At 50.9% G+C, this 22,155-nt stretch overlaps 1 protein-coding gene across 3 annotated transcripts in view; it reads left to right on the forward strand.

Moving 5' to 3' along the window:
• The window catches only part of CACNA2D3 (calcium voltage-gated channel auxiliary subunit alpha2delta 3), an 854,557-nt gene that overhangs the window by 646,532 nt on the left and 185,870 nt on the right, over window positions 1-22,155 (forward strand). For all 3 annotated transcript variants that reach the window (XM_032322613.1, XM_032322603.1, XM_032322620.1), the window contains one exon: window positions 18,850-18,933. In XM_032322613.1, the coding sequence (XP_032178504.1) occupies window positions 18,850-18,933 (84 nt within the window). The remainder of the gene's footprint in view (window positions 1-18,849; window positions 18,934-22,155) is intronic.

A 22,155-nucleotide genomic window follows, 5' to 3' on the forward strand; every position in this document is an offset into this window, starting at 1 on the left:
TTAGAATTTTCTGGCGGCCACATCGGAAAAAAAGCAAAAGAGAAACAGGTGGAATGCAATTTAAGAATATATTTTGGCTACCCCGTATATCCAGAATCACAGAGTTTCAACATAAAACCGATAAAAAATTACTCATGCACTATTTTCCGTTATTTTCTTCACTAACCTTTGAAATCGGGTGTCTTTCATGCTTTCACATCTCATTTAGACCTAGCCACATTTCAGGTGTTCCAGAGCCACAGGTGGTTCGATGCTAGCAGATAGGACAGTGCAGGTCAAGAGTGTGATCAAGACATTTTGGACCCTTTCCTTAAAGTGGGCTGGAACCAACTCCACCACCAGCAGTGGCTCCTGTTGCCATTCCATCCTGGTAGTCTGTGCAAGTGGTGGGTGATTAGTTAGTCCCTCCCTTGTGGCCTCCGTCCCACCCTCACAGGCTGCGGGGTGGAAGCTGGGAGTTGTTCGGAATTCAGGAGCAGAAGGTCAACGGCCGGAGCAGATGGGCTCCTGGCTTTAGTCAAGCGGCTCTGGCGGTTTCAGCCATGTGAGTTCACTCCTAAGCCACGCAGCCTTCCCCCACCAAGCTGCACGGCCCCGGCCAGCAGGTGGGAAGCCTTAGCCGCCTAGAGGGAGCCCGAGCTGTTGGGTTTTCTAAAATCAGAATACTCAGACCCCCCAGCCATGTCTGTAGTTCTCTACCAAACTCACGTCCACTCTTGCAGGAGCCCCAGGGGTGCAGTACGTGTGCCGTCTTCCCACCGATGACAGACTCTTTCCAGGCCCTCTGGGTTGCAGCATTGCCATGCCAGCCCCTGGCTGTCCAAGCCTGTGTTCTGTCTGACCTCACCAGCCTTTCCCTTGGGGTACTCCTTGACTGTCCCACTCATTCTGCCACTTTGTTCTTGTGGACCTCTGGGAGGGTCATTTGTCTTTGTCCTTCTGCTAGTGCCCATGGGTTCTAGATGGGCTGTCGCAGAAGATCATAGAACATGTGAGTTAACACGTGGCCGTGCTGATAAATACATTCTTATGCTGGATTCCTCTCCTGTGGAATTAAGTGGACATTCCCATCAGCGCATGTAAATGTATGTTAAATGCAAGGGAGACTGTACATATCAAACACCGTTTAAATAGGAACTTAGAAGTTGGGGGCACTGGTAGAATCCTTGTCCAGATCCGACTGACTTAGCTGAGGCAGTGGACCACGTGAAGAGCCTTTGTATCATCGCCAGAACTGTTGATGTGGGGCTGAGATGCGATCTTCATCACATCTGGGTAGATCTTTGGGTTATGCAGGGGCCGACTCCCCCCCGCCCACACACATTTCATGGTTTTATTGCTTTGGTCATCCCTGCTCTGGAAACACCTCGGTTCATGGTCCTTCGTTTCTTCCCCTCATCCACACCCACTCAGGGCAAATGGCAAGGGTTCTTTCTTGGTCAGCAGGTGTGGGCGTGGCCACCCCCATCCCCATGCCCATCCCCATCCCCCCCGCTGCCACGTTCGATTGGATCTGGCTGCAGAATGTGCCCAGAGCCCTCCCACCTCTCCTGTCTCTACACCCTGGCCAGGGGGACCCTTCTTCTGTGTCTCCCAGATGGCTGCAGTCCCCTTTCTGCTCCTCTCTGGACACCTGGCTTTGCCCCGCCCCCTCCCCCCGCCCTGGCATTATTCACTCTGCAGGTCAGATGGCAATCTGACAATCAGATGGCAGGGCCCCTGACTGCCATTTAGTGTGAAACCCAAACTCCTGGCTGTGAGCCACCCCCTTCCCTCTCACCCCCCATCATATCCCTTGCTCTCGTTTCCTTGGATCATTAATCACCCCTGGGAAATGTGGATGTGTTCAAATTTTCCCCTCCTGTCGCTTGTGGGTTCCTGGGATTTTGCTACTGTACAGAAGAGAGTCAGTAGATATTTGTTGAATGATTTTGATGATGTTTGAATGATGTTGATGACTACATGTCTGGGTACCAATTTCCCACAATACATGAGAAGTGCAGGTGCCCCACATTCACTCATCAACCGTGTATTGAGTGCTTGCCCTATCAGGTACAGAAACTGAATGACACATGATTGGCCAGTCCCTCCTCTTTCTGCCTCTCCCTCTGCCCTCCCGCCGGCCTGCAACGGTTCATCAGATGCTCCTAGAGTCCAGCACTGGGCTACTTCATCGGGAGGTAGAAGTAGGTAGAAGGGTGTCTCTCCCCACAGAAGCTCACTGCCCAAAGCAAGAGTTCTCTGACAGCAAGAGAAAGGCCAAGAGGAGCTACAGGCTCACAGTGGCAGTTAAATGCTAAGTTAAATGTTTCTCTTGAGGAAAGGTGCCTTGAAATGCAGGAGGGCTTCCCAGAGGAGGTGGCATGCACACCAACTGCATCCACCTATCCCCTAGAGGATATCCCTCCCTACCCCTCCCGCTCAGGAGAGTCCCCACGCTCTCCTCAGGATGGCTGTCCTCAGCCCTGACTTCTTTACTTTTTTTAAAGATTTTATTTATTTTTTTGACAGACAGAGATCACAAGTAGGCAGAGAGGCAGGCAGAGAGGGAGGAGGAAGCAGGCTCCCCGCAGAGCAGAGAGCACGATGCGGGGCTCCATCCAGGACCCTGGGATCATGACCCGAGCCAAAGGCAGAGGCTTTAACCCAGGGAGCCACCCAGCACCCCCCCCCCCAACACACACACACACACACAACTTCTTGCTCTGGTCTCAGAACCATGCAGGAGCCTGTCAGGGGTTTCACGTCCCTTCCAAACCTTTCTCTCACGGTCTAGGTAAAATTCCCTCTCGCCCTCCTCTCAGGCTGCTGAGGAACTGAAGAAGACTCCCCAGTAGGTGGCGCCCGGGCACCGCCGTGGGCCATGTCCCCGCGCAGATGGTGTCCCTGCCGGGGCACATTCTCAGAACGAAACCCAGGCGACGCCAGCTCAGGCCTGGTCTGAATCCATTCCGTTTCGTTTCAGAGAAAGAATTAAGAGATGCCCAGTAAGTGTATCTGCTCAGAGGAGTGTGTTCTCTGAGAAAAAATAAACAAGGCTGCGGGACCCCCGTGTAGCAAGCCTGTTCCTTTTTAAATCCATCATTTGGCAAAGGAGAAGACAGAGCCTTGCATGCCTTCCTCTGGAGGAAATTGCTGAAGGCACTGTTTGCGCGGCCCTGGTCTGGACACTTGGGTGCCAGGAGCAGCCCCGAGCAGGAAGCGTTCTCACCTTGAGAGCCCCGGAAGGAGGCAAGGTCATGGTGTGCCAGGATCTGGTGGCCAGAAGCTACCCTGTGTCCTGGAAATAGCTGCCGGGTCCCCACGTTCTGTGCTGGGCGTGTGCTTGGGCACTCAAGACGTAGACGGAGTTGAGCAGGTGGGGGAACTGGCAGCAAGGGCATGGGGTTACCTAGCGGGTCCACTCTCAGACTCCAGGAGAGCATCTGTGTGTGTTTTATCTTCTTAAGTGTCCTGCGGGCTGGTGCCCACCCTAGAGGGAGTAGCTCATGCCTTGGCCAAAACTATCGGTCAGAAAGCAAATTTGGGCCCGTTTTCTGGGGAAAGGGAAAAAAAAAAGGATGATGATAGACAATGACATCTGGTCATTTTTCAGAAAGTTAAATCCATTCCATTGAAAGGAGGTCCTTAATTAGGAAGCAGGGTTATAAGGTTCTTTGGCAGCGTGCAGTTTGGGCTGGAGAGCCTCCCTTAGCTCCTGCAGACACTTTTCCCCTTCTGCTCTGCTCTCTGCCCCGGCACACTGGTCCGGACGGCACTCAGCAGCGGATCCTCTATGCTGGGCACTGGGTGGGGTTTGGCGAGTGGGCCCCTCCCCCTACAAGAGGGAGAGAAAGGCCGGTGGGGTGGGGTACACATTCAGCCCTGTGCCCCCGGAACTGGCTGCACCCAGTCTAAAGCCACATCAGCCTGGCCGTCTCTGTAGCTCTCTCTCTCTCTCTCTTCTCTGGGGGCTCTGTCCCTTCAGGCAGAATGCTGGAAGGGCCCCACTGCTCCTGGGGAGCAGAGGGCACCGTTTCTTCTCGTCTCCCTCAGCCTGCCCACACTGCCTGCTACAATAGCCTCTTTATTAAACCTTCCTTAATTAGCCAGCGTGACTACGCCATGTGCTTCCTGCTGGGGGCCTGACTGATACAAAGGTAAGAGTAGACCGAAGGTTTGCTTTTCTTAAGCTCTGACTCTGCCAAAAAAGAAAGCAAGAAGGCAGGATGCAAGGATGGCAGGAAAGCAGTGGGAAGGAGGAGAGAAGAAGGAAAGGAAGGAAGAGGAAGAGACGCCCCATTAGTGCCTTGATTATTCATGTAGGTAGTTATCTCTCAGAGCAGTGGGAGCAGAGAGCTTCCATACACCCTTCCAGGAAATTTCCCCTTTGCTCGAGGGATTAAGAAACTGAGACCTGTTGCTTACCACCCCAGCAGCCTAGCCGATACAGCCCTGACATCCCCAAGTCTGGGAGCCTCTGCTGGGTGTGGTTCTGACCCCAGCTCTCAGGGACCCCAGTCTGCGCCCCTTCCACCCGCCACCCACCTCCCTCCCCAGAGAGGTTTCTCCCCCATCCAACCAGGCTTCTTGCATAGGACTTCGAGTTTGGCCTCTGCACTACATTATAGAAATATCCTGACGCATCTGCCCCTGACGGCAGGGCAAGCCACCTGAATGCGGATCGGATTGTGTTCTGCTCCCCCGTGTATATCCATGGCCTGGTGAGGTACCACCCAGCGGAAGAGAGAGAGTGGTGAGTCGGTGGGGAGACAAGACTCACATCTAGGAAACTGATGACAGGCTGTATTCTTAAGCACCGGGGTGGAAATACCGATAAGAAGTAGACTTTGTAAAAGGACTTGGTGTCTTGCTATGGAAGGGGTGGCTGGAGGAGGCCTCGGGGAGCTGGTGTGCAGCCTAGAAGCTTGAGGTCACCGTCTGCAATCCAGGCCAGCACAGCTGGGAGCAGCAAAGGGCCCTTCAGACGCCAGATGCATAACCAGCTCCTTCTGCCACTGCTGATGCCGTGAGCCTGCCCTCCCCACCTCCCACCCACCCACGATCCCTCCCTCACCTGACATGTATTCACTGGGCACATCTCACGTGCTCTATCAGATGCTGGAAGATCTGGCCGTAAGACAAGACAGACATAATTCCCCTTCATTTCCTGTTTACAATCTCCTGCAGATTTTTTTAAAGCTCCTAAGTAAACAAACAAATAAAAAAAGCACTACACATTTTGGATCAACTCTCCAAAAGAAACAAGGATCTGAGAAAACAAAAATGTAGGGAGAGGCCCCTCCCTTAGCTGGATGGTCAGGGAGAGCCCTTCCTGGGAATGGCATGTTTAGCTCAGCCTTGAGGGAGGGGGGAAAATAATCACCATGCAAAGCTGTTCGGAGACTCACTGAGGCTGAAGGAACAGTGTAAACAAAGACACTGAGGCTTGGGATGTTCAAGATGTCCTGTGTCTGGAACCTGTTGGTACATCTAGGACAGACTTCTAATGCACCAGGGGAGGTGACTGGAGGTTCTTTTGATAGGGTCCTACTTGGGAGGAAGCCTAGACACTCTGCCCTTGTCCCTTCAGTCCCTGCCATTTTCCACACACACCAGCCTGACTTGCAGCTGCCAGCACCCCGCTGAAGACTTCCCCCAGCTTCTGGAGCGCGCTCCTCTGAGGCACACAGCAGGCCAGAGGTGCCAGGGAATTAGAAGACGGGCGAGCACTCCCACCTCCCAAGCCCGCGATCTCCAGGTGCCTCTTTGGCAGCGCCCCCTGGAGCCCTGCGGTGGGACTGCGATGCAGCTACCCACAGCGCTAGGGGGCTTGACGATGCCCCTAGTGTCCGCTGCCTGTCTCCCTTGGTGTCTGAGTCCCTTGGCCATGTCCCCACAGGCATTTCCCTGGAATCTCTCCCAAGTGAATACCTTGCTCTTGCATCCTGGTCTCTGGGGGCTGCTTCAGAGGGAAAACTCAATTCGCAACCCTAGCGGACCCGTGTTTCTCTGCAAAAACTGGTTTGCGGTAGCCTAGAGCGTCAGATACACTTTTGTGTGCCCCCACTCCACCCTTGACATTAACGTGATGCCATCCGCCACATTTTCCGTTCCTTTCAGACCCCTGCGCGTGAACTCACATCACACCAGCCTACTTGGAGAATCCTCATTTGTGCTCAGAAGTACCAGGGAGCATGGGCTTTGTGCCGTTAATAATCAAGGGCAGGCATTTTAAGGAAATCTGGTTTAGAGATAACATCCTCTGCTGCTTTATTGTTTGGCGAAAAGATGTGATGAGGACAAAGCCTTTCTTTACACTGGACGCACTCTGACCTTTGTTTTACTAGATTAATTTCATATCTAGAGTGTCCCATCTTGGATGATGAATTAGCAATAAAAAGCTCATCAAAATGTAATTACATGCAATGTGTTGAATAATGATCTCTTAAAAATTCCTATAGATTTGTCTGCACCTCCTTCCCCTCCTGGGGGAAATGAGCCTCAGCTGCTTGCTACTAGCCCCAGCTCAGGAATGCAAACCCTGGCCCTATGGAGGGTCTGAGATGGGAGAGCTGGCTTCCATCATTGCCCAGTGTCATCCGTTGATCAATTGCTTTTCTGCATGGGATGCACATCTTTATATGATTTAAAGGACCATCTCCACGGGGGTAGGAATACACAGGAAGTGGAAGCCCTCACCTCCTCCATCTGCAGCAGCCTGTCGCAGGGAGAGAGTTGTTAATTAAAATGTTAACTGCCCCGACAATAGCGGGCAGACCAGCATGGAGAAGGCCTGCAAAGCAAGCCTTAAAGCTTTCATAACTGTAAATTCCAGGAAAGTTTGCTCCTCCTTAAAATAGGAAAACAGAACCATCTGTGTCTCAGAGGAGACTTAACTGAGCTGTGCGAGTGTTGCTAGGCTTTCCCCAGGAGCCCGGCTGGTTTCTCTCCAGGGGCTGGTCTTGGACAGGGAGAAAGCCGAGCCTTACCCCTGCTTGCTTGAGGAGCCCTGTAAACCCTACAGCTGGGGCTGACAGCAGACTATTCAGATGATTCCAACAGTGAAAATGCCCACACTCATTTGAATAACTGAAGAATTCAATCATTTGAATGCCGATGATTATTCCTCTCGGAGTTTACATTTTAGAAAGATAGTGCATCTGAATCCCCATGAGGGCATTAAATTGCTATCTAATTAGCAGTCCCAAATTATATATATTTAAAAGATAATTAAAGGTTTGAAGGCTGTTGGAATAACTGGTTATACATTTAAATGAATCACGAGAAATTTGTTAGTAATGTGCGGAGTTTTTCTTTTATTTCTTGCTTCCCTCTTTGAAGTTCAGTAGACCCAACCTCTCGGGGTTAAGTTTGGTAGCGGTAAGATAAAGGCAGATGGTTTTAATTATTGCAATCCAACCTCCAAATAATTATAAGCAGCTGTCATTTTTACATAATCCTAAATGATAAGACCCAAAGAATGCAAGCAGAAAGGTTGACACCATGGGCTCTTGGGCACCTTAATTTAATTATGCCCACCACGCTGCCGGGCTGACCACTGCACTTTGCTGAGAGGGTGCCTGAACCTTTCTGATCCTCGGTTGACTTTTAAAACCAAGTGGTGGGCACGTGTATTTCTGAACGGGCTCCCCAGGTGCCACTTCTGCATTCTCTGTGGGTGTTTGCAGGGCAGAGGGGAGCCCTGATATGCTCGGAATATGGAGACAAGAAAGTAGTTTGACTCAGCCAGATGGGGCTTTGGCTGCAAGTCCTCCTCGGCCTCCCTGCCCCTTTCTCCTCGGGATGGGGTCTTCCCCTGTTGTGCCACTGAGCCCCTCCTAGAGGTGATGGCCTGGTAGAAGGCCACCCAGCAGCTGGCATTTCTCTGGGCTGTGGCTGGGAATTTCTCAGGGAGGAGCACTCACGCAGAGGGCCAGGGTCAGAAATCCCAAATGACTGGCTGACCTGCCGGCCTCTACCCAGGAGGCTCCCGGATCCCATTTACACTTACATTTTGGGTGTGTCTCTCTTCGGAAGGACAGAGACCCCCTTGAGGAGCAAGTCAGGGAGATCCTTATCATAGCCGCAGTGGCTGCTCCCTATTGGACCCAATGACTACAAAACCAAAGTCTGACAAAAGCACACCATTTACCCTAGGCAGCCCTGTGGTTGCACGTTGCCAGAGACAAGTCTAGAGCATCATCTAGAAGGAAGACACACCACACACACACACACACACACACACACCCCAAATTGAATCAAAAGCCCAAGGACCCAAATGCCTGCTTGCGTCTCCCAGAAAGCCTCTCCTGGGGCATCTCAGTTTCTAGCTACATTCCGGGAAGAGGGTTTGGGGGGAACTGGGACAGGTGAAGGGGATTCCCGGACTCCTACCATTGCAGCAGGATTGGGGGTCCTATGACTGGAACGCCCGTGTCGGGAAATGGAGCCTGCTTCATCCAGGCTCAGGTACAAATATAAACAGTACCTTCCTGTACAGTTAGTGGAAAGAGACCTTTGAGAGTGTAATCATCGAGGTTGACCTCTGCTCAGTGTGGAATGGCAGGGAGGTGGCTGACTGTGATCCCAGGTCACCTCGTGGTCATCCCTTCCTGTGCCCTCGCAGGACACATCACAGGCAAGCACCTGTCCACTGAGGGCAGCCTCAGGGCCACCAGGATATGTCAGTCCATGAACCAGAGCAGTCTCTGAGGTTAGGGTCAGTCTCTGCTTCAGCCTCCCTGGTCAGCTGTGTGAACTTGGACAAGTCACTCAACCTCCCTGACCTCAGTTTCCTGTGCTGAAAAATGAATGCAAAAAAGGGCCTCTGGAGGGGATTGTTCTGAGGATAAAATGAGCTCATGTTCCCATAAGGTCTGGAACTGGCCAGGCACGTAATGTGTGTTATACACGTGCTCATGAAATGAATATAGGTCCCAATGTGTTCGCTTACTCTGTTTACTCATTCGACTATTCAACTATTCGTGGTGAACCTTCTGCCAGGTACTCTCCTGGCACTGGCAGGTTTGATGCCAAAGGAGAAGCAGCCTCTTTCTGGAAGATCTTGGGACCTAGTGGGGGACATAGGCAAGTAAGCAACAAACTTGCAGTATGCTGTGTTGGGTGTGGAGATGGAGAGACCGCAGGAGGCTTAGGAGAGCACAGGAAGGACCTGAACCAACTGCGCACTGGGCAGCAGATGTCCCAGAGGAGCTGCTGCCTCCTCTGGGTCCTGGGAGACACTGGACTTTGAGCTGGGGTGAAGAGTGCTGGGAACAGCTGGAGTGGCGGAGGGAGGCGGGGCCTGAAGGCAAGGATGGTGATAACATTGTTAGCAGCTGGCTGGATCTAGCTGGAGAGCAGTACAGAGGGAGTTGGGAAGTGGTGAGAGGGAGGTCCGAGCCATAGGCAGAGGCAGAGTCCTGATGAGGACTGTGGCATTCTGGAACACTGGACATCATCCTAGAGGGCATGGGGAGTGGAGCTGTGAGGATTCCAAGCCAAGTGGTGGTTTTGGTTGCAGAAGAACCCCCTTGGCTGGACCCTGAACAGTGGATGGCAGGGGCACAGAACATGCAGGGGGGCTTAGGAGATGCTCACCCTCGTCGAGGGGAGCGAGGATATTGTGGTAGCTGAAACCAAGTTGGTAGCGAGAAGGATGGAGAGATGTGACTCAATTTCAAGATACACATTGAACATAAAAGCAATGGACATGGTGTTTTGATAAGCCCTGGTTGCCTTGCCTGGCCCACTGGCCTCTTTCTCTGACTAGTCGCCTCTCCAGCCTCTGCCCAACATCTTCATGATCACAGACAAACGTAAGACTCAGAGGACTGAGTCAGCCTTGCAGGGGATCTTTGGTTTTCCTATGAGTCATGGGCGACATTAGAAGTCTTTTGGGCATATTCAGACCAGCATGCATCCAGATTTTTTTTTTTTAAGATAGATCAGTGTATTTCAGAATCACCTTAAAAAAAAAAAAAAAAAGAATCAAACCTAAATATTTTGCTGGGTCACCAGTCCAGTGGGCTGGACAGAGCAGGGACAGATGAGAGTCTACTCAGTTTGGTGGTCAAGATGTGGCCAGGGCAGAGAGCCGGTGGGTGGGAAAGATGATCGTAGGTATATTGATGCTACAATACTGTGTGTCCTTGGGAAGGTGCAGAGCAAGGGCCACCCCAGGGGAGACGGGAGATTGACTCTAGCAAAGGATCCGAGAAACATCCTTGGAAGATGTGGGCATAGAGAAGGATTGATCTCTTTATGTCTTCTCTTCCTTCACAAATATCTTGAAAACTTTAAGCAGAAAAAGAGAAACAAAATGAAGACATCATGCCAAGCATTCCGCTAGATAAAACCACGTGCATGCGTGTGCGCACACACAGACACACACACACATTCATATAGGTTTGAGGAAGGCTCAGCTTTCTGATATAGGTTGATCCCATCACAGGCATAAACCAGAGTCCGGGGGAGTGATAGCTGGCTTGGAAGAAGGGATTCCTTTCCCTCTTTCCTTCCTCTCTTTCTTTCCTTCACTTGCAAATTCATTGCCCACTTCTTGCTGTCATGCCAGTTAGCACAGAAACCTGAACATGGCGAGAAGTCTCTCCGTTCCGAGCACCGTCCCTCGGAGGGGAACCAGTAAGACTGGAGACTTCTCCCGGGAGCTGAGCCAGGAGAGGCACTGGGAACGGGGGGGTGGCAGGTGAGGAAGGCGTGGAGAGGTGCTGGCCACAGGAGGAAACGCCCAGAAGAGAGCTCGGTCTGTGTGGACGCTCAGCTACAGCACCCCTGGAGAGGAAACGTGTCTCATCGCACTGTCGGGTGATGCGCTTTTCTGATCTCACCTGAGTGAATAAGAAAATTCATTGTCTTGGCAGTTCCAAAATTGGAGTCTCCTTGTGGTGCCCAATTATAGTGCATGTTCAAAATAGCCTGACACATTTCAATTCCCAAGGGTCTCTTGCTCGAGGGAATAATGCCAACTAAAGTTCTGTAAGTGCGCAGAAAACTTGCCTTGGCAAATGTCATATACTTTCAACTTATAGAGGTCCTCTTGTTATCCTAGATGTTATTTCCTAATGACTCAGGTATCTCCAACCTTTGTATGAAATCAGCTTTGGGATATGGCACTGGGTGCTTAAGATCCTGGTGCAACTGTGTTTGGAACTTTGAAATTCATTCTTTTCTTCTCTTTCTTTCTTTCTTTCTTCTTTTTGTTTTTAGAGCAGTGGAGGGTGAGCAAGCAGTGGGGGCTTGTGGGATGGGCAAAGGGAGAGGGAGGGAATGAATCCCAGGCAGACTCCACACCCAGCACAATCCCCACTCAGGGCTCCATCTCACGACCCTGAGATCATGACCTGAACTGAAATCAAGTCAGACACTGAAAAGTAGAGCCAGACAGACGCCCCTGAAATTCATTTTGAAGGCTGATCTCATCTAAGCTTTGCCCAGAAAGCCATAGTGTGGGTTTTGTCCAAAGTGTTCCAACCTATCAGAGGGGCTGCCTTCCAAGCACCCACGGGCGTCTTTCCTTTGCTAGTGGCATTCGGTTTCTGCCTTCTCTGCTACAGGCTGCTATACCCCCACCCCCCCAAATGGGCCCTTCCCCTGACTCAGGTCCTGCACTCCCTTCTCCGGGTCAGCATCCCTGCTTCCCAGGCCCGTTGCTGGCACAAAAACTCCTCCCGCCCCCGCCGCTCAGCCCGATTTTCATTTTTATGACTCGCCGGCTATGACAAGACAGACCGGCTTCCTGGGAATGGGAATTTCAGCCCAGCCACCATGGAGAAGCCACACTGAAGGTCAAAACCGCTGGCAGAGCTGGGCCGCTTCCTCCCCACACACCATGTGGGTGACTCATGGCGACTTGGAGGACACCGATGAAGATAAAGGTCATTTGGGTTTTCAAAGCAGCCTGTTAATTGTTGTTTTTTAAAAAAATACCAAAGCTGTTTGAGTTTTACAACTATCAAAAGGATTTGGTAATCACACTAAGAGAGCACGGGGAACTTTTCATCTTTGAGACGCTTAAAAACATTAATTAGTAAGAGCACGGTACCTGGTGGAAAAAGGAAAAGCCTTGTTGTCTGGACATGCCCAGTTGTGTTTCTCCCACCTTCCGGCTGCTTTAGGACACACCCGCCGGGCTTCCCTCCTGCGTATCTGGGCTTCTCATCTTCCCATGCGCAGGAAGGATTTTATCTCCATATACAGACTAATCGGGACATCGCGGTGCTTGTCCCTGCCATCCTGTCATCTAGCTTACTTAGCAAGGTCTGAGCCCCATTGCGGCACACCACTAGAGGGCCAGCACCATTCTGATGGAGATCCCAGCTACCACGGTGCCCTCGGATGCTACCAGGCTTGTCTGAGACTCTGAGTCAGATACTGGCTAATGGGCCTGGCGTTACCTGTCCTGTATATGTGGCCCGATGCCAGCTCTGTGTATGCCTTCAGTGCGTCCTTACTTGTTCTCAATCTGAAACTGACTCTTGCGTGGGCTTCGGCCATGGTTCTGCACCCGCTTACCATGCCGGCTGTGTGCGGCGCTGTGGGTGGTCGCCGTCGGAGCTGAGACCCCCTCCAGGGAGGCAGTGCGGACGGTGGTGAGGACCCAAGGCTCAGCTACCGAGCAGAGGTGGGGCTGAATCTCTCAGTCCTAACGTCAATCAGCTGTGCCGCCGCCACATGGTCTGCATCCCTGGACTCCGCATTTGCCTGTATGTGGGGGCGATCAACCCTCCAAGGAGGTACACGCTGCGTTTAGCACCGTGCCTGGAAAGAGAGCATTCACTCTTCCTGAGCAATGATAGGAGGGGCGGGAGAAGCTGGCTGGCAGAAAACTGTCTCTCTCTCTCTCTCTCTCTCTCTTTTTTTTTTTTTTTGCTAAAGGCAGTCACTTGGAAAGCAGAACAGATCGGTTGCTACATTTTATAAATTCCTCGTGGGAGAAACAATGAACTTAGAGAGCTGGAAGCAGTAACTGCTTCCAAGGACTTACCTTTGGGCCAGCTAGCCGAATAGTGGGTGGCGATGCCCTTGTTATCCGTTTTATGATAGCAAGGGCAATGTTTTGTTTTCCATTCTTGCCCTTTTTGGTATTTTCCAAATTTTCTACAGTGAGCAGTTTTTACATGGAAAATCGGGGATCGGGGTAGGGGGTACTTAAAAAACAGCAAAAGCTTAAACTAAACGTGGACTCTCGCTGGGAGAGCAGTGTCTGATACTCTGCTTCTACTGAGTCTCCGCTGACTGGGGCCACCCCCTCTGAGGCTGGATCTTGCATGACAGCCAGAGAACTTGACTTGCAAGCTCTAGGGGACAAAGCTATAGCCCTGTCTCAGGCCTACCTGGCCACATGGCCTTGGGGCCACATCCTGTTTGCGACCCTTCCCTTTGACCTTGAGAATGGACTGCAACACCAGGTTGAACTGCCACTTTCAAAGTCTAGAAATATGATTAAACAGCCACACTATAAAGAAACATTGTATCCCATGAGCTTTGGCACTGGGTGGAGGCAGGGGCTGCCACATCCCTGAATCGGTAATGACGTTAGCATTTACTGGTGTTGGACTAGTGGGTGTTTCTCGAGACTGTTTGTTAGAACATACCCTGTGCGGTGCCACATTTGTGCCCATTTGCTTCCCACGCCAGCCCTGTGAGCTGAATGCTCTTACCCCACCCTGCAGACGAGCAGCAGGGGGCTCAGAGAAATGCACGCCCACCACGGAACATGCAGCCCGTGTGTGATTCAGAGATCCAGGCTGCTACCTGCTCTTCCAACCGCCCTGATGGGCAAGCAGTGGGTCATGACCTACACCCTGAGTGCAGGAGATGACCCTGCTCAGACAGCTTCTCCATGCTTTGCTGAGGCTCCCCCAGGCCTGGCTCAGTGCCTGATAAGTGTATTTGGGGGGGATGTAGGTGAGTATAGGAGAAAATAAGGGACTGGATGGAGGCAGGAGGGAAGGAATGAGGTGCCCAGGAGCCATTAGGCCATGCTGTCTTGTGCGCAGAGGAGAGAAGATGTGCCTCCTTTCCTTCTCCTGAAAGGACACTTCAGTCCCTGGGACGAGAGGAGACTCAGGCCTTGGGGAAGTGGCAAAGGTGTTCACCAGCCGAGGGCCTTGCCAGCCTTGGGAGAGAACATCTGCCCAGACGGTGGCTGGCTCCCCGCCCTTGGCCACACCCCTGCACCAGATGGCATTAGCTCTGGGCAAGTTCTCTTCCTCTCCAGTTGTGGGCCTCCCAGCCCCATCTCCTTCCTTCCGGTTGGCAGCGTGGAGCGGCACGTACAATTTATCAATTATTAGCATACACAATATGCGTCTCACGGAGGCTGTATGGCTGTATGTAGATGATTTTCTCTGGCCCTTCCAAAAAACGCTCAGGGAAAGCAAAGGCGTTTTTGGTTTTTTCGAATGAACATGAACGTGACCATCACCTTAGCCCATCCTGTTGTGCTTCCGGAAGTCGGTCTGTAGGTAACCCCAGCGAGCACACTCACGGAATCCGGGAAAACACCACCTGGCGGGTTCAGGCACGGAAGGCGTGCCCCCCGATGGCTCCAGCTGGCCCCTCAGATGGGTGCCCATCCTGTCCCGTCCTCCCGGGCCACAGGCTGGTTTGTGTGTTCACCACATCTGGCCTTTATTTGAAACCCCACCTCAAAGTATTTCATAGCACAGAATATCTTTCCTTATTAAATTCTCCCCCACATATTTTTTTCATAAAACAGGCACCAAAAACTACAAACCTACCCGTGGCTCTCAAAGTATCTGTTTATAAACCTTTGGAAACCGTTCGCAATTCGTTAATCACATTTTCAAAGGAAGTTACAGTTTATAGATACACTAACAAATGCCATATCCGATGCCTCAGCCCCAGTAACGAGATCCTCACGCAGGGAGAGAGGGAGTGGAGCTGGTGGATCCAGGATGTGTCAGAGGCTAAATCCGGAGGGACAGGGGAGAGCTGGCCCAGGAGGCTGAGGTTTACTTCTGTTTCTGTCACTCTTACTCTGTGGCCTCACATCTCTTCTCTCGTGGGGAGAGTCGAGAGAGAGGATCAGCCGTACTCAAACACAGTAGTCTATCTACAGTGACAGTGAGATAGATATTTTTCAGGTCACATGCTCCTAAAACACTGTTAGGAACACTTCACTTAAAATGTACTTTAAAAGTGGTTCATTTACAAGGGAAAATGTTAAAGGCATTAAATATATCCAAGTCAGAACTCTAAAGTTCCTTATGCTTAAAACCCAAGCCAGTTTAAAAAAAAAAAAAAAAAATCTTTAAGAAGGAAAAGAGGTAATGTGGAGAGCATATATTTGGTACCTGAAACATCCAAGGGCATAAAGCTTTCAGGTGCAGCTTGATCCAGGCACACACACACCATGTTTTCAGGACTCTCTCCTATTTTTTTCTCTGCTTGCTCTGCGCTGGCTTCATTCTCAGGAAGGCTCTCTCCAAGCAGAAGCAGAGATAGTTATGAGGAGCTCAAGTTCACATCCTACCACCTTAATGGTTCTAGCAGATGTGCACTCCTCCACGGCTGGAGGCCATGCACAGCTCAAGTGTCTTCCTTGTGGAGGTCTCATCTCTAGCCTTCCCATACGCTCTCCTAAAGGGAGAGAAGATAAAGATGGACCTCAGGTCATTATGCTGGAGTTTACTCATCACCCTCAACCTGTCTTATTTTATGCAACAAGCCACTGATTTTTCCTTCTCTCATTCAAAATAATCACTCTGCTACATTACTGCTTGCATTCTGAAGGAGCTCACCCATTAATAAAGACCCCCATGGGAAGCGTTTTAGACTGGTCTCCCAAACCCGGTTAAGCAGACATTGTAGAGGGCCATTCCCACAATGGCGTTCTAGAACGGGTATCCCCAGCCGTGCCTGTTTCCTTCCGTGAAATGAAATTACTTAGACTCACTGGCTTGTGGACCAGCCCACTGTGAATGCCTCTTCATCTCCAGGTTTCCTGAATATCAAAAGTGCAAAGTACTGAATTCCTTCCATAGTTATAAGAAAAGAAATGAAGAAGGACATCCAAGAGTGGTCAGAAGTCAAGGGTTCACTTACAGATCTGTGGATTACAGAATTGCCAAGTACCATCTGAAAGGACTTGGGGCTTTGTAGCACAGGTATGAGTTTTTCTGCTGGGACAGTCTCGAGTCCCAGCTGAACTATAGTCCACAAGTCTTCATGCATAAGAGATGTGGCTTCTTTGAATCACTGAATGGGTCACCTGCATTTTAAGGAAATGACCTCTTAGCCAACTGTATAGGATGAGCCTGTGTCTTGGCCAGCAAGCTCACGGCTCTCAGGAGTCATGCTAGCTATCTATTAAGGCTTGATTCTGTGCCAGGAATGGCTTTGTCCATTTGCATACAGTATCTAGTTAATCTCTCAACCTACCATTGCCCGGGAGGTACTCTTGCTTTTCCTATTTTGCAACTGAGAAAAGGGAACTGTGGAGGAACGTGGCGCCCTGCTCAGGATCACAGGCCCACTAAGTGGCAAAACTACTCTCATAAAGGCAAATGGACATTTTCTGAGGCTAAGGGAACATTGGGTGCTTGGGACCTCGGGAGTCTTTTTAAATTTCTTTAGGAGTGTTTGAAATAACGTGAGGTTCAGCCATGAAACTTGGGTCAGGGGCTGGTGATGGGTGGGGTATGTCCTGCCCCACGCTGGCTGTGGGATCTTATCTAAAGTGTCCTTTTACCCATTATTTAGCTTGTGACCGCCTCTTTTCCTGTATGCATGGTGGGCAATAAACTGACCTTGAAAAGGCAAAATTAAGGGTGATAACCTGCAAGCAGGTCCTTGGAGAAGAAAGACAGACTGCTTCATTGGCTTTATTTATAGTACTGGGTCCTTTCTAGGTATCTGATAAATGTATTTGAATAAATTAATAAAGGAGCATTTTGAAATAACCAAAGGAAGTACTTCTCACCAAAAAACAAAACAAAACAAAACAAAAAAAATCGAACAACAACAAAAACCATTTTAGACCTTGCATTGTGCCACCCACGAAAGCTCTGCCTTTAATGCCCAGAAGCTGGGGTGTGTGGGCTTCTGGGGGCAACTAGCAGCTCTCAGGAAGGCTCTTACCATAATGGAGCTTGGAGGCTGTTAGGCAGTTAACAGAGGTCCGAGAGCATCTGACTCTGCCTTCTTGAAGGGATGTGGCAAGTCTTTTAGCATCATGTGGCCCCTTCCCCATCGCACCTCCTCCCTGTGAGACATGGGTGACAGCTCCACTCGCCTCCTTCTGTTCCTTCCACTCAGCCCCCGCCTGGCTCTCGCAAGGGCTGGAGCTTCCATGAACACACAAAGTTTCCATAATGGGATCCAACTGCAAATCTGCTGTCATTTACGGCGGCCTCTCAGGCAGCCACTTCCCCTCCTCTTTGTCTGCGACGGATCCGATGTCCTAAAACTGACCTTGAACATCTGTGAGTTGGAAAACCTGAGAGAAGGGAGTGGCCAGGTGGCTGACCCAGGTGACCCGAGCCCATTGCCCTTCAGGGACACTGCAGCCTTCCTGGGTGGGGGCGGGGTGGAGTGGGCACACGCCAGAGGCGTCCCAGGTCTCCCGAAATGCACTTGACAAGAAGAATAAGAGGGCGGGAAAACCACTAGACCCTGTTTGGCCCCACAGTGGCCAAGATCTACCCTGTCTGGCCTCTGTCCCCTTGGTCCTACTGGGGGCCCATTCAGATCTGTGTGGTTCAGCATCTCGGCAGTGACCTTCTCCTTCACGACAATGTGCCTTTAGCACCTGTGTCCACAGCAGCCAAGCAGCGTCCAAAATAGTAACCTGTGCTTTGGGGGTTTGAAAACACAATGACACTGTCCCTTCTCAAATCTTACCAATTCAATCCAAAGATGACCAACTTAGGGACCGAAAAAGAAAAAAAACTGTACATACATAGGTATTTTTTCCAATATGCCATTGGCCGTAGCTTATGAACTTAAAAGGGGCTGCTTATCTTCAGCCCGCAGTAGAGGGCAGACTTTCCTACATTATAAACATCCCAACCACCAGCATTAAAGGCCCTGAGACCCAGGAACGTCCAAACATACACCCGTCCCGCAGATAAAATGGTAGTCTTGTGGGGTGACTAACACCAGTGATTTAGGGTGAAAAAAGAAAAACCACTCTCCCAGTTCTTAAGACACTTATGAGCTTTTCTAGAGAAATGCCCTCATGGCCCTTAAATCTGGCAGTGACTCCCAGCACCCACATCCACTCTGGGCACAGAGGCCGTACTCAGTTCAGTCCTGCTGCGGCCTGTGTGATAGCAAGTAGTAGGCTCCGTGTGTCTACAAAATGTCGCCAGGATGTTGAGCCCAACTGCGGAGACCAGTGCTTTTTGTTTCCTTGCCGAAGGGTACGGCATGGGTTTGAGACTGGATGGGGGGGGGGGGGCAAAGGGATAGCACGACATTTTTGGTGAACTGTGAAAAGCCCTTTCCTGGGTCACAGAGGGATGGCTTGTAAAACTTCGGGGCAGAGGAGGAGCTCCCCTATTCCACAAAGGTGCCATCCAGGCAGGGGAAATCTTCGCTTTGCTTCTGGTGGATTCGAAGGCAACGAGTCCAGTAGGTAAATTCACATCCAGGAACATCAGCTCGTTATCCTCCCCAGCTCGGGCCAACTGGCCTGGGCTTTGCTGCTTTTACAGTCCGTCGGATTGTACCCCGCTGGGTTCTCTCCAGTGTCCCTCCACTCAGTCCCCAACTAAGAACCAGGGCTTGGGGAGGTACAGGCTGTCCTGGCCGATGATTCATGGAAATTTTTTTTTTCTTTTCTTTTTTTTCTTTTTCTTTATCTTCTCTTGCTGCCAGTACGAAGAAGGAAAAAAGCGAAGGAAACCTAACTACAGTAGCGTTGACCTCTCTGAGGTGGAGTGGGAAGACCGGGACGATGTGGTAAGTGACTTGATTTCCGAGCCCGGTGAGGCGGGAGCGCTCCGGGGGACCCACTTCTATACCTGGCGGCCACCTGAGCAGCTGGCCGAGCCCCCCGCCCCCCGCCCCAGAGGACACCTGGCCCCCAGCGGGATGTGAAGACAATGGGCTCTTCTCATGGCATTGGGAGTTTATAAGTCTCCTGCTGGCTGGGACGGTTATGGCTCAGCCAGCCACCTGCCTGCTTTGCGCCGTCGGCTGACACCATTCCTGCCGGGTTCTGGTCCCTTCTGCTGTGGGTTCATCCAGACCCTTCCTCAGTGCAGTTTAAGGAATCTGCCACCTCAGGGGAGCCTGGCCCTAGACTGGCTGGGCAGCAGAAGGCTGTGCCCACCATCCAGTCAGGGCCAGATGAACTTGCCAGGATGCCATGGGCACAACCCTTGCTTTCAGAGAGTCACTCAGGACCCCTCTGCATGGATGGCGGTCTGTGTCCTGGGCTGTCCCCCTTCCGGCCACACTGCGAGGGCACACTCGCTCCTTCCCCACCCAGACTCAGCCTTCGGCACCGTATCAAAAGCCTTCCTCCTGCCCATGACTTAACCCCATCTGTCTCCTTGTTATTTCCTCAATAAATCAGCTTTGTTCGACATGGCTGACTTTGCGTGAATGTAGGCAGACTGTCCTTAATTAAATGGTCACTTCCCGTGAGTTCCTGCCTGGATCCTTGCTCTTGACTTTCTCTGTGGTCTGCCCATGCCAGGACCACAGCCCTCTGCCCGCATCCTCCCTGACTTGTCCTGGGGGTCCTTTCTTCAGTTTGACCGCGGAGAGAGCCGGGGGTCTTTCGCTCAGTCTGTCCTGCTTTCCAAAGAGTTGTTGAGGGGAACCATTTAGACTCCCCAGCTGGGTTCTCTTACTCTCATTCTCTTCTCTTTGGGTCCTGTGCTCCCTGGACGTCTCAGCTAGCGTAAATCTTGGCGTTTCTTTCTGCCCTGTGAAAGGCAAGAAGCATATCTGAGAAGTGTAGCTGATTTCCTTCATCTGTACTAGGACTCTTGGAACTCAAGTTCAGACAAAATAACTACTGTTTGGTAAAAAAACAACTCCCTCACCTGCCCTCTTTCCCCCACCTGCTGGTGGCCTGACGTCGGGTCAGCTCAATGACCTGGGAGGGTTTTTACATCTTGTTCCTTAAACAGGGTCATCAGGGTCTTTCGGTTGTGCCACGCCCCATGTCCATGCTCTCCCCTTTTCCCCTGCTCTGACCGAGAAGCAGGCTGGCGCAGCTGGGAGGGGCGCTGCCGGGGCATTCGCCTGCCTGGGTTCCAATCCCATGATGGCGATCAGCTGCCTGTTGGTCTCAAGCACACAGTTATTCTCTCTGGGCCCCAATTTTGGTTTTGGTCCTTCTTTTCCCAGTAAAGTGAGGATGATGATGATCCTACGTACATCGGACCTGTTGTGACTCTTAAATGTGTTAACATGCTGAAAGATGAAAATGCCTGTCCACCACAGTGTGGACATGGGGAGTGTCTGTGACCGTGGCCGGTCTCTGTACTATTCTCATCAGCGTTCATCCTCGGGTAACCCGTTCATGAATGAATGCTCCCCATGGTTTTGCAGCTGCTAAATTGTCTCGTGAGTGTCTGAAGGGGGTGTTCCACTGTTTTCCTTTCTCTTCCATCTTCACTTTATCAGTTGCTTTATTTTGACTCCACTGGACCTTTCGGTTTCCTTTCCCAGAAGGCTGGAACCTTGTCGTCAGCATGGCTCCCTCCCTTCATCCCATCCATTTGGATCAATAGGGGAGGAAAACCGCGTTACGCTCGTTCTCACGTCGGAGCCCTCACATCATGTTGCTGGAAGAGATTTATGGCTTGGCTCACTCTAGCCATTGCCGGCACGCCAGTGCATTTTCGAGGAGCTAGTATCTCCTTTTATTAATGGTGGCTTCCTTGCTCTAACCTCTTTTCTCATCGGAGCTGCGAGCATCGGATTCCCAGCCTCTTACATGTTCTTCCCCTCCATCCGACTCCCAGCACTGGGTTTTCCGCGTCCACCTGCAGAGTTCCCACATCTCCTGCAAGTTCACTGCTCTTGCTCCACTCCAGCTGGTCTCTCGTGGTCTCTCTGGTTTGGGTCTCTTGTCTTACTTCCTTGAGGAACATGGTACACTCCACGTGTGAACTCCTTCACCTCCAACACATCGGGGGAAGGTCGCCATTTCTCTCCTAGAGATTTGCACTCGCTTGACTGGAGAATACTGGAACCTACACAGAGAAGCTTTGTAACATTGACATGTCATCCCACATGCCCATGTGTGCACCACTGGGGTTGGCATATAAGTGACAGAAGGCGGGCTTTGGGTCAAGATCTAGGAAAGACCGTGAAGCAGAGTCTGCCCAGCTGCAGAGAACTCCTTGGAAGGAGCTTCCTACTTCTCTTGGCAGCCCGGCTCTTGTTGAATGTAATGATGGTATTTATAACATAGACCCTGTGTCCTTCCAAAAAAGATGTGAGGTCACAAATACTATTAAAACATGTGCAAAATAGACTGGCTAAAATTAGAATCTTAAAAAGAGGGAGAAAAATTAGAAGCCGTTTAGAGGTGTATGAACAGGACATCTGGGCCAGTCTCCAGGCGACTTAGGCATCACATCAAAATACAATGAGTAAGGAGGCTCTTTGGAAACCCAGAAGCCAGGAAGGGAACCCGAGACACCCATAGCCTGACCTGAATCACCAGTGTTGGTCACCTCTGGGAAGGAAAAAAATCTTTTAAAATGGAGTTTATCCTTTGGTTATAAATTCCTACAGATGGTTGAAGGACTTAAGGATGGCATCTTTCTTCCTTCTTTTACCTTTTAGTCATTCCTAAAACTTTCCACTGTGAACATGATTATTTCTGTGAAAAAAAAAAAAAACAACAACACAGAAAAACCCCACAAATGTAGATAATCATAACTGATGTAGCGAGTCCTTCCTATATTCCAGCACTGTTCCTGGTGCTATGTGTGGAGGAACTTGCCGAGTCTACACAGCAGTTTTACAAAGTCAGTGTTACTGCTGTCCTCATCTTGCTGTAAGGAAACTGAGGCAGAGAATGGATTGGTCCACGGGCATGGCGTGTGGATTCCAACCCAGGCCGCCTGGCTCCAAAGCTCTTGATCAACTTTGTTATGCCATTGAGTCCAGGAGTCCTTAAAGACTCTGTGTCAGTGCCCTCACAGCATTCCCACA

The sequence above is a fragment of the Mustela erminea genome, chromosome 1, assembly GCF_009829155.1.
Source record: "Mustela erminea isolate mMusErm1 chromosome 1, mMusErm1.Pri, whole genome shotgun sequence".
NCBI lineage: Eukaryota > Metazoa > Chordata > Mammalia > Carnivora > Mustelidae > Mustela > Mustela erminea.